At 38.0% G+C, this 23978-nt stretch overlaps 4 protein-coding genes and 1 non-coding gene across 6 annotated transcripts; 2 read left to right on the forward strand and 3 right to left on the reverse strand.

Annotated features, from left to right (window-relative positions):
• Nucleotides 1-269: 269 nt before the first annotated feature.
• TRNAW-CCA (transfer RNA tryptophan (anticodon CCA)) lies at nucleotides 270-341 on the reverse strand. The gene has a single exon. It is a non-coding gene; the product is annotated as a tRNA-Trp (tRNA).
• A 1071-nt stretch (nucleotides 342-1412) lies between these two features.
• On the reverse strand, nucleotides 1413-4156 carry LOC126801855 (histone-lysine N-methyltransferase ATXR6). The gene is made up of 6 exons (XM_050529328.1): nucleotides 3913-4156; nucleotides 3690-3770; nucleotides 3338-3567; nucleotides 2386-2486; nucleotides 2093-2305; nucleotides 1413-1629 (listed from the first exon to the last, which is right to left on the reverse strand). Exons 1-6 carry the CDS (start codon nucleotides 4154-4156, stop codon nucleotides 1470-1472), a joined length of 1029 nt encoding a protein of 342 aa, XP_050385285.1. The 3' UTR covers nucleotides 1413-1469.
• A 1936-nt stretch (nucleotides 4157-6092) lies between these two features.
• LOC126803865 (uncharacterized) lies at nucleotides 6093-10328 on the forward strand. The gene is given in 11 exon segments (XM_050531585.1): nucleotides 6093-6477; nucleotides 6480-6559; nucleotides 7435-7549; nucleotides 7698-7838; nucleotides 8047-8119; nucleotides 8242-8470; nucleotides 8651-8727; nucleotides 8814-8949; nucleotides 9091-9294; nucleotides 9544-9599; nucleotides 10262-10328. Coding segments are annotated over 11 exon segments (1563 nt in total).
• A 2583-nt stretch (nucleotides 10329-12911) lies between these two features.
• LOC126801856 (dof zinc finger protein DOF1.8-like) lies at nucleotides 12912-14906 on the forward strand. 2 transcript variants are annotated; one of them, XM_050529330.1, is made up of 2 exons: nucleotides 12912-13063; nucleotides 13638-14904. In XM_050529330.1, exons 1-2 carry the CDS (start codon nucleotides 13040-13042, stop codon nucleotides 14499-14501), a joined length of 888 nt encoding a protein of 295 aa, XP_050385287.1. In that variant the 5' UTR covers nucleotides 12912-13039; the 3' UTR covers nucleotides 14502-14904. The 2 variants fall into 2 exon arrangements, with proteins under 2 accessions (XP_050385287.1, XP_050385286.1); XM_050529329.1 differs by having other exon boundaries at nucleotides 12925-13069; nucleotides 13638-14906.
• A 1010-nt stretch (nucleotides 14907-15916) lies between these two features.
• Nucleotides 15917-16372, reverse strand: LOC126803866 (transcription elongation factor SPT4 homolog 2-like). The gene has a single exon (XM_050531586.1). It carries the CDS (start codon nucleotides 16370-16372, stop codon nucleotides 15917-15919), a length of 456 nt encoding a protein of 151 aa, XP_050387543.1.
• Nucleotides 16373-23978: the final 7606 nt, after the last annotated feature.

Consider the following 23978-nt stretch of genomic DNA (forward strand, 5'->3'; position numbering starts at 1 on the left):
GGATCACTGACAGTTTCTGCATGCTGCTGTCTGTTATGTTGTATCACTTAGTATTTCACTATTTTGGCAGTTCTGCACTTCCCTACTTCTGCTGTTGCCCATGAGTTTCTTCATCACTCTCATGTCCTAACCAACCACCTTGGCCTAACTTGAACTGTTTAAGATATTGTCCAAAGTTATGGACCGTATACATGTGTTACGGTTAGGAAATGGAAACTGTCCACAGTAAGGGTTCAAAAAAAAAATTTGAAGAATAAGAAAACAAAAGTTGAACCTGACGTGAATCGAACACGCAACCTTCTGATCTGGAGTCAGACGCGCTACCATTGCGCCACAGATCCGCCATTGTGTGTTAAAGTCAAAAGATTATTTATTACCTAAAACATCTTCCTAGTTGGCTAGTTGTTTACCATGTTTTATTATTGATATTTGTTCTATGCTATATTAGATTTGTGACAAGACTAGACAAGTATTATTATCTCTACAGTGCTCTGTGCCATGCCAACATTCAATGATCTATGAACTCGAGCAAAGAAACCTGAGTAGGGTAGTGAATCATACTGCCAAAAAAGAATACTATGAAACTTATCACCTCTTGTTATTAATATGTAAAGGCAGTACACCCTTATGATGGGAGGCCACAGATCGATTTCAGCTAGATATTCAATCCGAATAATCATACTTATGATTCATAATTCATATGCCTCCGTTGTCTAGGATTTTGGCTATGACATTTACAATGGTGTTAGAGCTTTCAATCTTAACGGTTATAGTCTTTCACTCTTTCCTGTCTCTGCTTCTTCACGGAGTCTCTCTACTTTTATAATCTGATCTATACTTTTAGGTGGACCGATGGCATGAATAAGAGACCAATTGCAATATGTTCATGAATAAGAGACCAACTATGTTTTATAACTACTACTACTGATTTATCTAGTGTAAATAGGAGCTTGCTACTTCTGAGAAATTTTGGTACCAACGTGCTAGGACTGAATAGTTTTTTTTTTGAAGATTAGGACTGATTAGTTAAGCACCCTCTTATTTACAGAGTCGAGCCTTGGTTAGAAGGAAAATGAAACAAATCACTCATCTTATTGACGATCATGGTAGCCATTTTACTGATCATGGGATGGAAACTTATATCCTCTTCAATCTGAAATTTATAATGTGCTAACCAAATATGATTATATGATATCTGAAGAACCTACATTTTGCCTGGCTTACCTATGAAAATTGGTTCAAAAAATCATGGATCTGAGAAGCACAAGTTGACAAAAGCTCTGGAGAGTCCTCTTCTTGAAGTAATTCCAGAGCTTGAGCAAATTCTAATCCTTGGTTGCATTTTCATGAAATTTGTATATCAGTATTTGCTGTTATTGGAGATTAAAAAAAAAAAACCTGTGGCCTAATATGACAAATGATATTAGCTTCAGTTAATTTGCTGGGGGGAATCAGGGACGCAAAGAAGGCTATACAAAGTGCTCAGTAGGATATTCATTCTCATATGCATTGTAATCATAATACAATCTCTCTCCCATTGGTATATCCCTGTTGGCAATCAGTAATACCCGAGACTCGCCATTGACATCAAATCTTACACATTTAAGGTTTTGCTTCTTTCTCCCTTCCCTGCACCAAATTACAGCAACTTTAATTATATTGTCACAGAAGCAATTTGAACACTTTTGCACAGACAACATTGAATGCTTAAATATATTCTACACCCCCGGAACTCAATACCTCATCCAACATGTCATTATGTTAAGCAAAAAATAAAAACATGTCATTATGTCAGTGAGTTAGAAACAGCAGTGACCATGTTGGGAAAACATGCCTAGCAACCACAGAATGTATTCAAAATTCAATTTGTGAGGACCATATTGGCTTTGAACTGTATATTCTGAACTTATCACTCATACAGGATTCAAGGGGGATGAGGGATACTATTCCTTTCAGAGTCATTCATATAGATGAAGGGGTAGCTATCCGACTTACAAATTTCAACTGGACATGGCTTACATGGATTTCATATAATGGAATAAAGTTCACACTAAGGGATGCAATCAAAATTTAGACAAGAAGATGAGCTTACCGTGTGTGATTGTTGATGCCATTGATGTAGCGGGCAATGTTGCCATACTTGTCAGGACAGATGACAAGGCTTTTTGAAGGATCAGCTGCTGTTAGTAATGTCATAATGCTATCCCCATCATCATTTTCACGGTTCTTCAAGAAATCGACATCTCCAGCATATTCTGTGATTATCGTCCAATCCTTTATAGGCTTATCAGCCTCAACAGTGAACCTATTTAGAAACAACAATAAATTAGGAGTCCAATTATTTCAGCTTTTATGAGAAAGTATGTTTGTCGTTCATATACTCACCCCTCCTGATGATCAAAAACAACCATGAGAGGTGGACATTCTCCTCTTTCCATCATGCTTTTGCATAAATTTAAAGTTTCAAGATCTTCTTTCGACAAAACCTGAAACACATGAAATTAGTTAGGTCAGTAAACATCACTATATTCAAGTATGAGAAACTTGCAACGCAATATAGAAATAGTATGCATAGTTGTACAATAATAAATTCAAAACTTCAGCACAGTGCAGTAATATATCAATATCTCTCCCTGGCCCCATAAGAGAATTCTGTCTCTTTTCATTTTGGCCCAAACTTCTTACAAATTCCCTCTTCAAACCTATAAAAAGAGTTATCCCAAACTCCCAACAGTTACTCATCAACATGTAACTGTGCAAGTCTGCTACGGTCAGCAGTTTCACTTAGTGACTTCACGGGATTGTCTAGAAGCTGAAAAAAGAATCGTTGTGTCACTACAGCTAACCAACTAAGCTCCCATTTGCCACCCTAAACTTCTTGTATACAGATGAAAGATACTGTGACACCGGAGTCTCATTGGCTCCTCTACTTTCTCTTCACATCAATAGAAACAAGTGAGAATTGCCTTACAATTTTTAGCATCCCATAAGTATCAGTACCTCAGTGGTTAAGCATGTCTGATCCATGTAACTTGAAAGTGTCATACAGAAGTAAATACATTGTTTCAGCCATAAAACTACCCACTATAGCTAGGGATTTGGGTTTCGCCCGTAAAGTTGAGTGAGTCATTAACTCACTATCACCTAATTAGACAAGTATTACATAGTCTGACTTTTGAACTAAATGCACCGAATCCAATTCTTAACAATTAAAGAAGGACATACTTTAAGGTCTCTAACATAACAACCCGCAAACTATCAGACCCTCATTTATAGATTGAACAATTCAAGCTACCAAGCTATTAATAATTGAGTTCTAGAAGTGAATGTTATCTACCTGCATGCCTCCGTCTTCATAATCTGGACAGTTAACCTCCCTTGGTGCCATGCCAGGCTTATAAGTAAGCTTATTACTAAACTCAGTTCCCGTGGCTGTCAAAGCTGTTGCTAGGGACGCCATTTGCTTCAGTCTCACTGCAGGATCCTCACTGGGACTATAAGGCAGCATTCTTCTCCTCTTTTTCGACATCACCAAACCACTCGCCCTCCTTCGCCTTTTTCGGTTATCTACAAACATTTCCATTAGTATATAACCAACCAACAAACATTTCCACGTACAGACACACCCAAAATCGAAAGCAAAACTAAAACCCTGTAAGGCTGTAATTCAATATCTAATGGGGTTTTACCTTGGTTAATCTTCTCCGATGGTTCAACATTTCTTTGAATCCGAAAGAAGTCTACGATTTTGGTCTGAATGAGAGGGAACGCTGCAATAACATCATTGAACAACCCAAACTCAGAAAACCCATTACACCAATTCAATTATACGACAAAGTAAAGCACCAAACTTCATCGAAATGAACACAAACCAAAAAAAAAAACACAATTGCATAATTGATGAACTCTCACACTTGGGTCTCTTCTGTTTCGAGCAACAAGGCCCGAACCAAGACCCTTTGGGGACATTGACGAGGATGGGCCTGAGGCAGAACAGATGGTGACCTTTATCGCAGCCGTCGCAGAGAAGAAGCTCCGCCGGAGAGTCACCGGACCCACATTGCTCGCAGCAAACGTCGTCGTTTTCGGATTCAGATCCGCTTTCGACGACGGTTTGGGGCTTTGGGGCTCTCGTTCTCTTTCTCAGGGCCACCATTTCTTTTGGGTCTGTGGTTCTTCGTGTCTCGCTGGCCGCTGGTATTTAACCAAGGAGTGGGTTTCGCGCGCCAATTGGGGTTCGCGGGAAATGGAGTTTGGCGCCTTAGGGCGGGAAGCGGTGGTCGTCTTAATATTTTTGGCGCCACTGTTTGATTGATCGACGGGTTCGGGTCGGGTAAGATTGATCCCAAGTATAGTACTGATTCGATTGGTTCGTGTCAAAAGATGAAAACGTGTTAGGCCTTGTGTATCATCTGATGATTTATTAGTACCCAACTCAAGAGTCAAGACAGAGCCTTTCCTGGATTGACTTTTTTTATTTATTAAGGAAGTTACTTGTTTTATTAAAATGAGAATTAATTATAAAAATGTTATTACATACTCATCCACTATCATCTCCAAACAAATAAGACTTTTATGAGCATACGCACATTGCTACACCCTCTTGGACTACTATTCCTCTCATGTAACTGATGTAAGTAACTAAGGGCGGAACTATGTAAAGGTTAATAGGACTATAGCCCATATGAGAATCCTCTTATCTGTTATATTATGTGTAATCTTAAAGAAAACTTGAGTTGGTGCAGTCGAAAGAGTGTCAAGTTGAGCCTAACCGGTGATGGTTCAACTCATGCTTCCCCTCATGGATAGTGGCGGATCCACGATCCGGAACTTGTCTAGGTTACAAACTACTAGCATAAATTTACCATAAAAAACACTTAATTATATAAATCATACCCTCAAACGAGTCTATTGTTTTGCAACAAAATCAAAATTTGCACTTAGGTTTTCTTATAGTATTTACATCATTAACATTAAACTACTACATAAAGATGATACTAAATTACTAATAGACATGAATTTGCATGAAAAGTTTACCGTGCATACTATTTCAAAAATATAATAAATGTTTATAGAAGTGCATGAAAACAGATGACCAAGTTGAATCAGATAGAAGAAAATGCACATACATGGAAATGATGAGCTATCAGTGGGTGAAGGGATGTATAGAGATACTCCCATAATTAGGAAAGGGTGAGGCATTTGAATAAACACATTGTAGAATTATATATCTAGCATTAGTTGCCGACTTGCCGCCTATATCAAACTAAAGAGTGGTTCACAATTGCTAGAGAATGGAGAAAAAAAAAACAAAATAAGTAGGAAAGAAAACAAAGAAAAATGTCAAAAAAATAGAGAAAATTGAGGAAAACAAGTTTCGAACCATGGTTACGAGCTTATTAAGCATGAGACCAAACCAACTAGACTAACATAGATACAATACTAAAAAGCACACCAAAACATATTAGTATAAAAAACATTTTCGTCTAGGCTTAAGCCTATAAAGCCTTCCATGTGGATCCGTATGTGCTCATGGACCCTTACATATCAGAAGATGTGGGCCGACTAAGACCTTGTCCTTTTAAGTCCTCGGTGATGAATTCATTAGTGACACATTTTGTGAGCGGAGAAACTTGCAGCGCCAATCTCACCTTAAATGAAGCGTTTTGAAGGCGGGTGATGGAGAGATTATCAAACGGGAGTTAATTTTTAGTGCATCTTGATTTGTTTTCATTAACGACAATTACTTGACATATAGTTTATTAGTGCACGTGACTTTTCTATGGTTTGTTCAATGAATTTCAATACTTGAAATCTGCTCCGTACTTACACCGTATAGATGATGTAAATTCGTGAGTCTATTATACTTCAATATATTGTCATGTAGTAATCTAAAACAAAATCATAAATACTAACCGATTAATTTTAAAGTAATATGTTATGCGTCTATGCGACATATAAATAACACTAAAGAGAATGTCGAACAACATGATTTTCTGGTTCTTAACGTTCCGTACCGATAATTAAACCGAACTAAACTGATAAACCAAAATTAGCCGAACCGAACCAACCGGTTTGGTCCCCCGGTTTGAATGGTTTTTAAGCTTAAACGTGACCGCTCCCTCTTTAGTTTTCGTTTGCAAAAACCAACCATCTTCCATGGATCCCCAAGACCCAATGCCCCCCCCCCCCTGGAAACCCAGTTGGTCACCTCCACCGATTCGCCCGAGTTCACTCACCTCACCTCCTCCCTAACTCGCTCCTCCATCATTGCGCTCGATGCCGAGTGGAAGCCCCTCCGCTCCCACCAGCCCACTTACCCAACCGTCTCTCTCCTCCAGCTCGCCTGCCAACTCGGTCCCGAACTCCCTGCCGGCGACTCGGTCGTCGTCGTCTTCCTCATCGACCTGGCCTCTATTCCTCTTCCTTCAATCTGGGAATTGCTTAGGGATGCTTTTGTTTCTCCTGATATTCTGAAACTGGTTTCCGGTTTAAGCAGGATTTGATTTACCTGTCGTCTACTTTCAGCTCTCAGGGTTGTGATCCTGGGTTTGATAGGGTAAGAGGTTTAGGGTTTATCAATGCAAAGTTCAATGCTTTAGAGTTACCCAGTTAGTTTTTATTACAAAGTTCAATGCCTTTTGCCCGCCTCTGTTTTTGTCTTAAGCTCTGTTTCAGAACTACTGCTCAAGGTTGTTTAAGTAATTCAGTCTTGTTCTTTATGTGATATATATCTGTAATATTGGGAAATTCTCTGTGTTGGAATATTTGTTAGTGAAGAAGCAAAATATGGCCATTTTGGTGATAGTGTGATGTGAATTTGGGTTGGACGTTGAGTTATTGTGGTCAATGTGATTTACTTATGGTCTAGTTTTCACTTTGAGTTGTTAGGCACTTACCCTTGACAGGTAGCTTGTTAACTGAACAGAGGGGCTGTATTGTAGAGTCTGGGTTGGTAGTTTTTCTGTAGAGAGGATTCTAGCTGTGGGCTTATTGTTTATAAATGGACGGTGAACAGGAGGAGCCGTAACCCTGGACATTACGAGCATATTTCAATGCTTTAGAGTTCTCGAGTTAGTTTTTTTTTTCTCACAAAGTTCAATGCCTTAATTAAGTAAAATGAATCACAAGCTTGCTTAAATTGTATGGTTTTTCTGATGCATATGTGAAATTTGCTCTGTGTTTTGGAATAAAACATGTGATGAATCAAAACAAGACCAATTTGGTGATAGTGTGATGTGAGTTTGGGTCTTTAACTTGTTATTTGTGCTCAATGTGGTTTTCTTATGGCTTAATTTTTGCTTTTATACTTTTAGTTACCTTTCAAAGATAGCTGGTTGGATAAATGGTTGTATCGTAGAGTCTCGGTTGGTATTTTTTGCTTAAAGAGGATTTTGGGTGTGGCCGTGTGGGGTTATAGTTTTCGGTGAACAGGTGGAGCCGTATTTGGACATTATGAGCATATACCAGCATTTGCAACAAAAGCAACCTGGAAAGAGGACACCAAAGGAAACCAAGGGTTTGGCAACTATCTGCAAATAACTCCTTGGCTCTCTCTTTCAAATGTTTAGCTTTTGAAACTTTTTTCATGCTAAACTGACCACCATTTATGTTTCTCTTCTACTATTAAATATTAGTATTTGGGCTCTAAGTAGTACGATAAGTGATGAGATAGCTCATAATAATTTGTTCAAGTAACACATCTCTTCTTTAGGAGCTACAATGTAGTGATTGGTCATGTCGTCCTCTTACAGAAGAGCAGAAAATGTATGCAGCTATGGATGCACATTGCTTGCTTGAAATATTCAATGTCTTCCGAGTGAAGCTCATCAAGGAAGGTCCGTTATGCTACCTTTTTTTATCACAATAATTGTTTCCTATGCTACAAAATTTTGCGTTTCCTACTTATTATAGTATTAATTATAAAGGATAGGAATATATATATATATATATATATATATATATATATATATGAAGCCTAGCCTTTTGTTATATACCAATTGCTACTTCCTGTTGGTGATAAAGATTCTGGTATTGTAACTGCAGGGATCTTACCTCACTCTCCTTCTGAACCTCATCCCCCTATTTTGAACCTTGGGTTGAAACAAGTGCTGGAAACGTTTGTATATGTAATAAAGTTGTCAGGATGAAATTTCGTGAAGCTGTAGATATGGTCCGAGCTACTGATGTATCTAATGATATAACTACTGTAGATGGAACAGCTATAGTGACACAACATAGGAGTACTCAGCCTATGGATGCATTTCTCATGAAAGTTGTAAGAAAATATGAGGAAAATATTTAGTTGGGAGAATCTGATAAGAAAGCTAAAGCTACCAAAAGAAAAGGCAAACGACGGTCATCCATGAGTTACAAGCAAGGACATTATTTTGATGATTGGAAAGGTCCTGCACCATGGGATGTGATAGTAGGGGGTGATGGACATCCAAAGTTTTTATGTGATGCTATGGTAAGTTTGATGCTTTGAGTTTAGTTTTCTTTTACTTTGTCATCCATGAGTGATGCCACATGCCAATTAGCCAGGAAAAAAAAAACTAAGCCTTTGCATATATTTTGCACTCCAAGGCTACACCTCAGGGCAATAAGTCCGCTGCTGAATGTCATGCTAACTTCAATCATTCTTAAACAGGTTGAAGGCTTAGCTAAACATCTAAGGTGTGTTGGTATAGATGCTGCAAGCCCATATTCGAAAAAGCCTGAACCCAGGTATTATCATGATGACACTGCTATATGTTCAGTTTTTGTGGAGCTTGGATCTGTTGCAGGTATAAAATTAGTATCATTATATGCAGGGAATTGATAGATCATGCAAATAAATAGAAAAGAGTGCTGTTGACGCGGGATGCTAAGCTACTTAGATATGAGTATCTAATAAAAAATCAAATATATAGGGTGAAGACTCTTCTCAAGAAGGAACAGCTACTTGAGGTATGCATCAGCTCTTTCTGAAGACTCCAACATCTGTGGAAATCTGATTGCAATTAAAGTGATACCACTATACCAATCATAGAAGCTATTAGATGGAGAGGAACTATTGTTTGAGGCTAAATCCTGATTTATATTTTGCAGGTGATTGAAACTTTCCAGCTGAAAGTTAGTGAAGATCAGCTGATGTCAAGATGCACCAGATGCAATGGTAGGTTTATTCAAAAGCCCTTGGCGACTGAAGAGGCTGTGGAAGCCTCAAAGGGTTTTCAAAGAATCCCGAACTGCTTGTTTGATAGGAATCTACTGTTTTGGCAGTGCATGGACTGCAACCAGCTTTACTGGGAGGTATGTGTTACTTTGAACTCTCCACCCATTTTTTATTGGACATATATCGGGAAACTTTACGAGGTGTGCATCATTCTCATATAGTATGTTTTGTTGATTTTTTACGATAAGGAAATGACAAGTGGCTTGAGCTGTTCTCCTTATTGTACAAATCACCCTGAGATTCTGAGAAATTTTGATATAACCAAGACATTCGTGAATGGACATTGCTGATTTAGCTGCATCTAATATCGTGTGGTCTTGTTACAGGGAACTCAGTACCATAATGCAGTTCAGAAGTTCATTGACGTCTGCAAGTTGAACGAGTAGGTTGAACGAGATGATCATTGCACAATGTGCCAGTGGCATATTTGTTGCCGCTTACATTTTCTTAGGTCTAGTTTCAATCACTGTTGTTGTAATATAGTCCTGTTGAATTGTTCCAATCAATCTATTTCTCCATCCACATCATTTATGGTATTGCCTCGTGCCCCCACACTAGGTATATAAAAAAGTCAGCTTTGATCTTGAAGTATAACTATAAATACTAAGATTCTGTTGGATGTAGAAGTGAAATTAGGGGACAAATTCTTCCTAGTTAATGGGTTTAGAGTATAAATTTCTTTCATTTCAAACGAAGGAATGTTCAGGGTGATTACTATCTTGACAATCAACACGCATGATTTGCCTAACTTTTCAAATATCTCGTGTTGTCCTTTAGAATAATGTGAGAATGTGAGACGGGGGCCAGTTAACTTGCTAGTTTTGCTATGTTAATTAATCTTTATTTAGGACTTGAAGTTTCCTTTAAATAAAGTTTATGTAACTTTTGGTGTTGGGCAACCAAGGCACCAAGATTTGTTGTAATTTGGGGCAAATGGTTTTAAAATTTGTTGATTGTAAAATATTAGTTAGGCAAAGTAAGATTCAGATGACGATATGGGGAACCTTACACAAAACTACTTATTTGGTAATGACTCAAGAGCAGGGAAGCTTCATTGCTTATAGCTTTATGTGTAATGGATAGGCCATGGTTGATTTTTGAATGTCCTTAATGTCTCACATGTTCATCATGCTTTTCTGGGTGGAGCTACCTTTGCTGGACCAGTCTGTAGGTTTTCCTCTGTAAAAATGGAGAAGCCATGAGAGGAATTCTCCCTGTTCTTATTCTTTCGCTGAATAAGGAATGCCTTCATTCTTGTCGCTTGTGTAGCCATTTTAAAAAGCTCTCATCAAGGTAGTTTCAGTCTTGTGTGGAAAATTCAAGTTATTACACCACCAGATATATTATGAAGTAGATCATCTGAACTTTCTTGTATAAACTATTGGCATAAGGGAATCAAATTGCAGATCAATGTCACTGATCAATATGACTTCAAAGTCGTGCATATAGAATTTGCTGTGGTTAAATCTTATGCCTACGAGATCAAGATAAAGATAGGGAAAACCGGATACTTGCCTACACGAAAAACATTGATGATTCTTGCCTACACGAAGCCAGGTCGATCAGCTACAACGGTGATTTGTTCCCGAGAGTTTCTGCACGCTGTCCATCACTACTGGCGTCTGGCCTCGTCTGAAGTACTACCCTTTGTTGAGGAGGCTAGGCTTAAAACTTTTGATTGAGATTGGAGTAGAACTGTAGAAGTAATATCACTAAGAGAACTGGCCTTGGCTGAAGTATTTACCCTTTAGTTAAGGAGGCTTTAAACTTTTATGTTACTCCATTGATAGAAATTGACTACATGGAGGGGAAGCACTCAAAACACGTCCATTTATTAACATCATAATCACACGAATCAACAATGAAAATTGCAAAACATGTCAAGTGCAAGAACGACTAGTAAAAGAGAGAACTGTCTCCGCTCCCTTGAATGCTAACTATATATGGATTCCTATTGCAAGTGTGCAACCATGCAATACTAATAAGCAACTAGGGAATCTTCCATCTCTCATCAAAACAGTCCTGCATATATACAATGATGGGTAACACTGTCACGGATATGGTATCCAAATATCCAATCAATCCATTGCCTCGTTCCCATCAAACCTCAAATCTTTGATAACCCGACGCTACAAGCTAGCTCGACGACAAGTAGTACAAAGTCACAAACCAATGGTTTTCCGGCAACCAGTGACGGCCACAGCTAAGGACCAAAACCTAATGGAAGAGCATCAAGACGTGGCAGCACCTCGTGACGTACGGAGAGAGTTTGACTGAAAAACCCTATGAATTTGACTAAAACCCTTATGGAGTCAGAAAATCCTACAACGGTTAATAGAGTTGCTTAGGTCGAGAGTTCGGAGTTTAAGAGAGACACCGCCACATGCGCGCGCCCCCTTCTTGTTTTCTTCTTCGTCACTGTTGTCTCGATGGAGATAGAAGTATGGAACCCAGAGTCCTAAATATTCTCCATCGACACGTTTCGAAACCTCATCAACCGGGCTTGCTCTCTCGCCAATGATCTGCAGCCACGTCCGGGCTGCCGCTTCGGCAGTGACAGCTGCTTCATCTTGCCGCCGTCAGCACGTTGAGTTTGTGTTCTGTGACCTCTGCCTACTACTCCACTGAGATTTTCCTCTTCTTTTTCTGGTGATTCTTAACGCAACGTGCCTCGCTTGGTCATATTAGCTATGAACCCTCGCTCTGTATACTTAGTTATGCCTAGGTAAGTAGGTAGAGACCGTAGAGCAGCTTGGCTTGATTAGGGGGCTACATGTTATCATATCCATACATAGTTGCTTTAGAGTGAGAAATTGGAGGTTCAATGTGGTCACTGTCTGGCTTCTTCTTTCCCTCAATAGGAGATTAGATTTGGACTAAACGTCTGTCCAAAATCTATAAAATGATAAATTATAAACATTTCCAACGATTCTTTTAAAAATTAAATAATTTTTATTATAAAAAAAATATTTTTTTAGTTTCAACAAATCATGTAAAATATTTTGAAAGTTAGAAAAGAGAAACAACATTTCTAAATTTATAAAAAATTTAAAATTTGTATAATTTTTAAAATATTTTTTAAACTTTATTATTTGTATTTACAATTATTTCTGTCTCTTCATAAAAAGGAAAAACGTTAATAAAATTAAATAATAATAATATTTAATTATAATAAATATATAATATTTTTTTATATTTCTTAAATTATGCAAAAATGTATTTAATTTTATCGAATAATATAAAAAACTATTGGAATTTGTGACTTTTTTATAGAGATTTTATTATTTCATTCTTTATAATAATTTTTTTGGCATCAGTGGATAACGATTCAAATGAGTACCTCCTGCCATTTGATGAAGAAAAAGGAAATGCAGCTGAGAATGGTAATAGAAGATGGAAATAATGGAGCAGGAAAGTTGCAAACTCAATTCCTCTCTGAATCTGGTCAGAAAGAATCCACTAAATTCTACAAAGAATCATGACATTGACAAATGCAAGCACATAATTGATATTCTACTAAACTACTTATGTGCATGTACACATTATTTTCCAAATACTGTGTTTAAAGAAGGATGGGAATGTGTAAATAATAATGAAAGAGCCAGCTTTGAAAGACAATAATACCCCCTCTCTCAATCTCTTCTCATATGGTTGGCCAACACATGGAACCAGTCCACATATATACCATCTCCTCTCCAGTAGTGCTTCATCTTTGCTTTTAGACCATCTTGCTTACAAAAGTAGTTGATTTTTTTTTCTCTCTCTCTCTTTCTGGAAGACTTTGATATCTTTTTCTCTCTTCCCTTTTCTCCTTCTTAATCCATGGACACAGCTCACTGGCCACAGGTAAAGGCAGCTTGCTTTCTTTTTTTCATATTCCTCCATGAAATCATGAAATTATCTTCTAGGGTTGTGTTTTTTTCAAAGCTGTATTGAAGTACCTCTCTTTTAATTTGGGATGTTGAAGATTCATCTCTTTCTTGATTGCTAGTTGTAAAGTTGATACCTTTACCTCTCCACAGATGTTATATATGTTTTTGGAATGGTTATCTCAGCTCAGCTCCTCCACTAATATCAGAATTGATATATTTTTTTTTGATGAAATATCAGAATTGATATTGTTGTTGTCTTCCTCCTCTGGTCTTTATTTTTGTCTTGGAAAGTTGATATTAGTACTGCACTTTTTTCTTTCTAGCTTTTCTTCCCATCATTTGATAAAAGTAACTTGTTTTCTTTTGTTGCTGTGGTAATCCTGAACCTCTTGTTTTCTTCCTTTTGCTTTCTTCCTCCATAAATCTGTGTCTCTGAATTTTTTGATGGAGAAGTACTTTCTAAGTTCAATCAACACCAAAGTTATGGCCTTTTGCGGTCCTTGTTTTTATCATTTTGCTTCATTATTTTTGTATTTTATTAATCTCAGGGGATTGGAGTGGGTAAATCCGTAGGAGCTGAAGTTTCTGATTCAAAGCCTATCTTAGAGAGAAGAGGAAGACCTCAAAAGGATCAAGCTTTGACTTGTCCAAGGTGCAACTCAACAACCACTAAATTCTGTTACTATAACAATTACAGTCTCTCTCAGCCAAGGTACTTTTGCAAGACTTGTAGAAGGTATTGGACTGCAGGTGGGTCTTTGAGAAATGTTCCAGTGGGTGGAGGCTCGAGGAAGAATAACAAGAGATCTCTATCTTCCTCACCATCAACTTCCAATTCATCAAAGAAGCTTGCTCATCATGATCTGGTGATGACTCAACAAAGTGCTGTATCTCAAAACCCTAAGATCCACCAAGGTCAAGATCTCAACCTAGCATACCCACCAACATCTGATCAGGACTATGATCATCATAGCATCTTTAACCCTAGCTCTTCTAGAATTAGTACTTCATCCCCTCATAATCTCTCGGCTATGGAGTTGCTCAAGAGTACTGGGATCAATGCATCAAGGGGATTAATGAACTCTTTCATGGCTCCCATATCTGTTTCAGATTCTAATACTATTACGATGTTCTCTACTGGTAATCATGGGTTTCCGAGTTTGCAAGAGTTTAAGCCAAGTCTCAGTTTTTCTCTTGATGCGTACGAGAGTGGTTATGGAAGTCTTCAAGGTGTTCAAGATGGTACTAGTCATCAGCATGCAAGGCTCTTGTTTCCTACTGATCAGGAATTGAAGCAGAATCCAAGCACTACTACTGATACTACTACTACAAGTACTGAATTTGAGCCAAGTAGAGGAGAAGGAGATCATTCTGGTGTGTATTGGAATGGAACGTTAGGTGGATCATGGTAAAGAGAAACATAATGATGATCATGAGGAGGCTATGGTCGATTGTATTTTGGTTTTGGTTTTTACATGGTGGGTGGGTAAGTTGGTTGGTTTAATTTGGAGTTTGATGAGTTAAATAACAAATTTATAGGCTATATCGGATTTCTTTCTTCCTCTATAATCACTCTTTTTAGTGCTTAATTTCTCTCTCTCTCTCTCTCTCTCTCTCTGATCGATGAAGAAATTAATTTTCTTCTTTTTGAGTGTTGCTTCAAGCACTAGCTAGGACTACTCTACTGATCAATGCTCGCTGAATTAAGAGAGAGGAGCCCAGCAAGTCCCATATTCCTTTTTAGGGTTTCCTAATGCTGATCACGAGGTGCAAGAGTGGTAGTTAGTTAAATTATGTACAAGCTAGAATACTCTGTTATATTGTTCATTCATTTTGGTTAACTCTGGAAAGAGATTTGTGGTTTGATTGTGTATCAGTGAGAATGTGATGGATTATGTATCTACTTGTTTGAGGCAATTAATTAATTTAGAGTGGTGGAGTTGGAATGATAGTGGGTGTCAAACTTTAGTAGAAAAAGAAGCTTCCCTTTGTTTTCCTTCTTTCTTTTTGCTTGGCAACAGGTCAGAGATGTCATGAGGTCTTTTCAGAACCATCTAGGTCGGCCTTTAAGAGATTCTTCTACCCATTACAGCTCTCTCCCTCATCATTAATCCACGAGCTTTGGTACTCAGTGGATCAGATGTAGTTCATTCTCAAGTTCTGAAGTATGTGTTTTATATATAATGCCACTACATATGATCATGTCTGACCCTTAACATCACAATTCACGATTACCTACGTAAATTTTTACCAAAGCATTTCTCTTCCAGATCGATCTTTTGTTCATACTTTCTGTTTATAGCCACCTTAATTTCGGGTCACAATTCATAACGTTGCCTCCAGTTTCTTCAATGCGTATCAGGGTATACTGTTACTCTACAGTGTATAGATTTAGTTACGTTTGTAATGATTTCGATTCCATTGCCAACGAAGGAGGTGAGGTGGGATCCACCAAACATTCTCATGAACAGTAAAAAATTGATCAGATACATGTGAAATAGATGTGCGGTATATATAGGAAAATTCAGTATATATAATCTAACCGTTGATATTATTTTGTAAATAGTATTAAAAAATAATATATGTTATCAACAATTAAATGTGGAATATATAATATATATTAATATATATTAAATTAACTGATATATATGAGAAATAATCTTTCTCTCACTGCAAAATCTTTCCGATCAATGTAGACGCTTTATTATTATTATTTTTTAAACCACGTAATGTAAACACATTTAAACTACTACTGTTTATGTAGATCATTCATATTAACAACAGAACTTCAGATTCAGTACATCACAAGTGTCCCAGTTTGATTATTTCACGAATTCTTCATTACGACTGAACTATCACCTGCAACAACCAAGTGTTTCCATAACAAGCTAACTTGCTTCCAGAAGTGACGCGCGGTAATCTGATCATTAGGCAAGCTCATACGCGTTTCGGGTGGTACATACTGCACGCACTCATCTTCACATATGTTATGCAAATCCTCAGAAACAGCAAGAGTGTAGCAGCCGGGAACGAACCTCGAAATGCGAAGCCACTTGGCAGCCCAGCTCCCGTCAGGATCCATGACTGAGATAATCCAACTGAAATTAGGAGTAGTGCCCTCGTTCACCAGGTCGCTGTCTTCTTCCATCTTGAAGAAGGGGCAATTCTCGCACCCGTTCTCTCTGAACTGATCATAGGTCTTCACGAGGCGGCAACGCAGGCAAGCCCTCAGATCGTTGCAGAAGCTCGTCGGAATCTGGGCCGTCTGCGCTGCGTTCCTCATCGAGACAATTCTCAGACGCTCTATTATTCTAGTATATATATAAACTTGCGCAGGCCTTCCATTGTTGTGATATCACATTTCTTTACGCAGTTGGGCACTAGGGTTTCTACTTTGATTTATACTGTAGTTGAGAACCTCCACCGTCAAGGTCTCTCACTTTCCGATTACTTTCTATAGCTAGAGTGGTAGTTGTATCTCCAGATTACCACACCGATCTCTCGATCTTTTTGTAATAACCCTAATTTTCAAACAATATTTGGTTTGATTTGAATTCTATAAAATTGTGAACTTTAATTAGAATGAATGTGATTGTTTACGACGTTACGAAACGAGAAACGGGAACGTTCTCGGAACGTTTAGTTCAAAAAACGTAACGTTACCGCAACCTATATATCGACTTTTATTCCGTCGCTCAGTTGCGATAACGTTATTCACGAAACTTGTAGAGCTCGTCGATACGAGTTCGTGAGTATGTGACGCATTCTAATCGGACGTCGGACGTAAAAGTTATTAACGTCAGAAGTTGGTTTCCGATTTTGGAAACGAGTATAAAAAGGGTATTTTTGTGATTAGGGTTTCCATTTCAGAAACCCTTCTCTCTCTCTCTTCTCTCCGCCTCCCTCCCTCGTTCTCTCTCCCCGAAAACACTCTCTCCCTCCTCAGAAATTTCCTCCGTCGATTCGCCTGCCTCCGGGCCGCCGTGTCGTGCACCGCCGCTCGCTACGGCATCGCGAGGCCTTCCGCACCAAACCCCGAACTCGCGCCGCTCTGTCTCTCCGCCGAGAGTCTCCTCTCTCTCCCCGAGCCTTCCTCTGCATCACGTCGCAATCTCCGCCTCCAAGCCGTCGTGTTCCTCACAGCCGGTCCCTGGAGCACCGTGTGATCTCCGCAACAACCCTCAAGCTCGCCACTGCTCGAATCGACGTCGCCGGCTTCTCAAGCATCACCGACGACAAATCGAAGCTTCCGCCGTTCGATTTAGGTAAAAATTGATGTAATTGAATTGTTGTGTGTGATTGTGTGATGTTTGGGATTGATTTGGGAGAATTCTGGATCGATTGGGAGAATGTTGGAGGAGAATCGAAGGTGTAGGTGGAGAGTTGAGCATCGCCGCCTTACGCGGCGCGTGTGGGTGCGTGAGGTGGCCTTGGGCCGTGCAGGGGCGGAGAAGAATGAGAGGGAAAGAAATGGGGCGGTGGTGGCGTGCTACGCGTCGGCCCTAGGCTCGGCGCGTGTGCCCCACGCGCTGCCTGCCGGAGGTGGTGCGTGTACCCCACGCGACGCCACGTGCGGCGGCGCGTGAACAGTGTTTCAGAAGGGTAATTTTGTAATTTATTTTTATGTACGGTAAATGTAAAAAGGTGATTTACGTACGGTAAATGTAAATTTTATTTACGTACGGTAAATGTAAATGTAAATTACTTTTAGTAAATATAAAAAGGTAATTTTGGAAGGGTAATTCAGTAATTATTATTTACTGAGACAGTACGTACATTTGGATAATATTTATATGTACAAAAATACGTAAACAGTAGGTACTGGTACAAAAGTACGTATTTGATGTGTATTTGTACATTAATACATGAATAGTAAATACGTGAATAGTACACAGTGAACAGTAAATTCGTAAACCCGAAAATTGCTGAACAATAACCGATTATTAATGTTTCGGCATTTAAAGATTTACGAAACGTTTCTAAATTCTTTTCTTATCTTTTCAAGGTGATCGATAAATCAAGGAAATGAATTATCTTCGGAAATTGTGGAATTACGCTCGAGTCGATAGGTGAGTAAAATCTCACATATTTACGAATCTACCCTTACGGTGATTCAAGATTTTTACAAGAGTTTTTAATATTGAATTGCGACATGTATATGATATAGTGGATTACATATATACTGTATAAATGGTAATAAGTATATATATATATATATAGTTCGCTATATTATATACTGTTATGAATTCAATATGAATTGGTCACTTCGATGACGATAATTATATATTGAGCAAGTGATTTAATTTGTACAATATGAGGTGTGATTATTGTACGTGGTTTTTAACATGGTGTTTGTTAAACGTTTTGTCTTCGGACGTGTTTAAGAAATATGACATGCATATGATATATCGGATTATATATATATTGTATAAATAGTAAATAGGTACATATATATATAGTTTGTTATATAATATACTGTTATGATTTTATCATGATGACGTCATTTTGATGACGAGATTTATATATCGAGTATGTGATTTTGATTTGTACAATATGAGGTGAGATTATTGTACGTGATTTTAACATGGAGATTGTTAAAATACTGATTTGTCTTCGGACTTGATTTTTGTACAATATGATGTGAGATTATTGTACGTGTTTGGCAAGTCGGAACCTAGCCTTTGGCCGGGCGAAAGTTACGATACAGTTAGAGCTCTAGTCTGTCTGCCGGAATACTGCATGTGAGGCAACGGGTGGTTATCGGCTCATGAGTACTCAGATTGTTTTGGATGTTGGGTAGTGGGTGGTTACCCAATATCGGCGGTGTACTACGTGAGGGGTAACAAATGTGTACCAGCGTTCATTAGTACCCGTAATATAAATGTTTTTGGGTAACCAGAAGGGTTACCCGATTTCTCATGAGCACTTTCATTTCATATATTTTTGGGACAACCAGATGGGCCGTCCATTGACTCATGAGGACATTTATATTTGTTGATTTGTGATTTTTCGTATATATTGATATGCGAATTATATTTTCATTTTACTCATACGAGCTATAAGTTTACCGGGTTTGTGTTTACAATCCCGGTGCACCAATTCGATGGTGTAGGGGATAATTCTGCAGGTGTTGACTAGTGGAGATTGAGAGACGACTCCGTAGTCTCGAAGTTATTCATTATCCTGCTTGTGGTGTGGTTTTCATTTCAGAATTGTGTGTGAGAATTTGTCAGGACTTATTGGTGAGTTTTGTGAGAGATTGTGAGGATTATTACATTTCCATTTTATGTAATGCTGAATTATAAATTTGGTTTGTAATAATTGGTTTTCTGAGTTGTATTGAGAACTCAGTGATGATTTGCTGTGCATTTAAAATGATTTCGATTCATTGAGATTGTTTTGGTGTTTAACGACTTTGAAATTTTGAGTTTTTATGCTCGAAATTTTTGAGTTGTTACACTTTTAGATGCCATAATCTAATTAGCTATCTTTTAATTAACTCAGGGAATGTGTTAACGTACAACTGAGTACATTCGTACATGTAATGATCGAGCTCTACTTTTGTTAATCTATTGAAGTGATAAGCATGTGTGGAGTCTTCCTTGCATCATCTAATTATGAGTGAGTAATTTAATTTTGTTGAGCTACAAATTAAGCAGCTTAATCACATGCACCATGGTTTACTAATTAATATATAGATCATATATAGGTTGTCAAGTCTGATTACCACATCATTGGAGTTAGATAACATGTTGGCTGTGGATGGTATCAATACGGTTACTAGTTTCAACTATAGTTAATTTTAAGCAGTTTTTCAACTATGAATTCCAATATTTGCTAAATTCCCTTACTAATATTACAGTAAATTCAAACATGAATAATTTAATATCATTCCTAGAGTTCCAAAAATAAAGAGAAGCTATTGGTGATCAAAATGCATTCCAAATTAAGAAACTACCACATTAACATTGCCACATTATAAGCCGGGCTCAAAAAAATAGTGAACCAACAGCACAACACCTAATATGATCACGAAACACAACTCAATCACAACAATTTAGGTAAATAGAGACTAGGGGTTACATTATTACACAACGTCGATCTGATTAACATGATCATCAAACCCAACGCAAAACAACAGTAAGGATATCAGTAACTTGTACTCTGATCGATGGGTCCCGGGACTTACCGGAGCTCTGATGAGGATGAGTTGTCCCTGCAGATGCTCGTGATGCATAGGACTGTGTACTTAACTACGTACACCAAGTACGCTGTGACTGCGGATGAGGCCGATTTGTTGCTCGCTTACAGGGTGAGGTTCGACGATAAGCTGGAGGCGCTTGCCAGCCGAGCTCCCACGGTATATTTAAGAGAATCCAATGGTCGATAAGCAACATAGAGGCAATCAGTTAATTGGGGATTAGACTGTAGGACTGATGACATGTTAATTTGCATATCGGAAAGGGGACTTGGTGACATGTTTGTATAGCAATTTTGTGGTGTTAGCAAAATTTAAATTTGTTGTTTCTATACAAAATAGTGAATCCTAGAATTAGGCCAGGAACTGTCACTGGTGAGTCTTTGAACTAAAGACCAAACCTTTTAATTCACAAGCATTGCAGACATGATTGGCCATCAGTAAATCAAACCCGGAATTAGGCCATGACCAACTTTCTATCTTCTCTGCATCTTCTGCAATATTGGGACTAGCTAGCAAGGAAGTTTTATCCTATATTTATCAGACATTTAAGATTTTGCAGTCGTAACTCAGCCTCCCAAGCTAAATGAAATAAATTAACAAAGTAAATATGGGAATTAATTGATGAGTATATCATCCCATAATTATGCTACTATATGATCTTTCTGACATCATTTTAATTCTGAGTGAGCTACAAAGCAGCTTAATTAATCACATGCACCATGACTTACTAATATATATATATATATATATATATATATATATATATATATCATAGGCTGCATAATCTGATTATAGTGCCATATCATCGGACTTTCTGATTGTTAGATATAAAACATGTCAGATCAGTATAACATGGAGGCATATGTATGCGCAGCGAGAACCAAAAGCCGCGCCACCTCGCTCCTTAACAGTCTTTACTTCACACCCAACTAGTTTTACGTTTAACATTAAGTATATTTACATGAATTGTTTACTAGTGCGCCCATTATATGGAAATTCTATTGTGGGCCGAGATATAGCATGCAACAGTCTAATCAACCCTTTTATCTACTGTAAATACCATATGAATGACATCCAGCTGCTGCAAAGCAGCTGAACCTCCCATTATTAGTCACTTTAAATTCCTCTCTATGTTGTCTTTAAATCACGGAAAAAAAACACATACATAAACACATTACAATACAAGATCAAATTATGGTCACATACAATCATATGAGATGATGACGCAAAATGAAATATAAGATATGAGAGACCACCCTTGATCAACATTAACACCATTGTTAGTAGCCATCGATAAGGAGCAAATGAATAAGAAACTGTAAACAAAAGAAGTCTTCTATGCAGCACTCAAAATCGTGAAGACTATGATGGATAAGTCACTTGATTTTCAGCGTGTATATGAGTGTGCATAGGGACCATTTTATATAGGGCTAAGGAACAACTCAATCACAGCTCCATCAAAGGGATTGAGCTTCATTCACCATTTGTGGTTATCTCCATAATATTATCAATTAAAATTCACAAAGTATTCCATTACATTTATTTGTCTAGTCAATAAACGTTACATAGTTAATATGCCAAACTAATCTCATATCATTTTTTCTGCCATTGTACAAAAGTTATTATACTTTAAGACTCTAATATCTAGTCTATTCTAACACTCTCACCTTAAGAAAAACTAAAAATTAAAATTTTCAATATTATACTCGATTTATTTTTCCCCGTACGCGAATCATTTTGATCGATCTCTACGGGCGTTTTATTTGAGACATAAATTAGAATGAGAATGAAACTTACATATGACTCGTGAAGATGAATACAAAGAGCATGCCAGCTACCGCCCGTATTATAAACAACGATGATCTAGTCCTAGTTTCTTCACGTAAGGGGTAGAAAGCGAAGAACTCGTGGTACATATTGCATGTAATAGAAGAAGAGAGTCGCAGTTTCGCACTTCATAAACAAACTTATATCCAAAGAACTCAAGCCCCTCACTTTCAGCAAACAAAAAGTCATCACTGAATCTACTTGAAAGTTGGTAAATCAGATTGGTACGTTAATTAAGAAATCCCATGATACAGAGTAAATTCTATATATAGCAGTATCGCTTCTCAACTTGATTTATATGCTCATTTATGATTCTGTCCTTGCATGTTTTTTGTAGTGTCCGACCATCTTCACTTCAGTGATTGGCTGATTGCAGCTAATAACCTTTTCTTAGTATCTAAATTTTCAATTTTAAACCCTATCAATTTATTTAAAACAATAGTACTGTATTGACTAGAGAATTGGATTCTCTAAGCGGAAAAAAACTAGGGAATTGGATTTCGATAAGGTACTTTTTTGTGTCTAAATCTTCAGTTTTGGAAGGCCAGTGCCGTCAACTACTTAACAGCCAAGCGGATTAATTAATGTCATTCTGAAATTCTGATGATGAATCTACTTTTGCCAACTTCAATTCAATCAGATCACCAACTGGAAGGTCCCAGCTTGAACAAAACAAGGTGAAACAGATAGACACGGATGTGGATGATATTAATACGTTTATACGTTTACTAGTTTCAGCTATATTTAAGCAGATTTTCAAATTTCAACTATGAATTCTAATATTTGCTAATTTCCCTTATTATTACAGTAAATTCAAGCATTACTATCAGCATACAACTTAGTAAGAGTTATAAGACCCTAGACCTACTTCTACACTTCTGGAAAACTCCTCTATTGGTGATCAATTACATTCCACGTGAAGGAACTACCCCATGGCTCAGAACTAGTGAACCCAACAGCACATGCAGCACCTGACATGATCACGAAACACGTACAACTCACAACAACTAATTAAGGCTCTATTTCACCTAAAATTCATCTAATCCTCTCAGCATAATTATTTCCATTCGTCCCATATATATAATCTCTGGCACCATTTCATGATTCACAAATTAACAGCTCTAATAAAAGCCTTCCCTTCAGTTTACTCATCATAAATCTGAATGGCGTACTGATCGAGGAGGGTTAGCTTCCCTGAAAGTCTTGTAACTCAAGAAATTTGAGTTTCTGCTCAGCTGCTCTCGTAGCTCAGCCCTCCAAGCTAAAGCTTCTCCATTATTGTGCCTCCAATAGTCTGTTAGCCCCTGCAACGCCGGTTTCAAATCAGCCCAAACAGACACATCTGGCTTCTAGTTTCTTTCCAATTTCCTATAGAATCGATATCGACGAGGACGATCTTAGCTTGGTTGGAAACCGTCTCCAGCTTCCTGGTCACCGAAAATCTAGGGCAAACAAATCGATTTGCCCTAGATTTTCCAATCGGAATTGATTTGTTGCTCGCTTTCGAGCCGAGTTGACGATCGGGTGACCTAGAAGCTGGCGGCGTTTTCCAGCGAGCTAGCTAAGACCATCCGTATTGATTCCAAGAAAATTGGAAAAAAGAGACAATCCAGATGTGTTTGCTTCGGCTGATTTGAAATTAAACCGGCGTTGCAGGGACTAAACAGACTATTGAAGGCACAATTGGCGAAGCTTAAGCTCGGACGCCTTGGAGGCCTGACCGCCCGACTACGACAGCGCGCAGAAACTTCAATTTTCTTTTAGTACGTTAAGTACGTGCGACCAAGAGGGATAAATCAAAGAGCAGCGATTCAGAAAACGTTTACTCCGGGGATCCGTACCTGCTCGACTTGATCGTCCC

Source organism: Argentina anserina, chromosome 7 (genome assembly GCF_933775445.1).
Source record: "Argentina anserina chromosome 7, drPotAnse1.1, whole genome shotgun sequence".
NCBI lineage: Eukaryota > Viridiplantae > Streptophyta > Magnoliopsida > Rosales > Rosaceae > Argentina > Argentina anserina.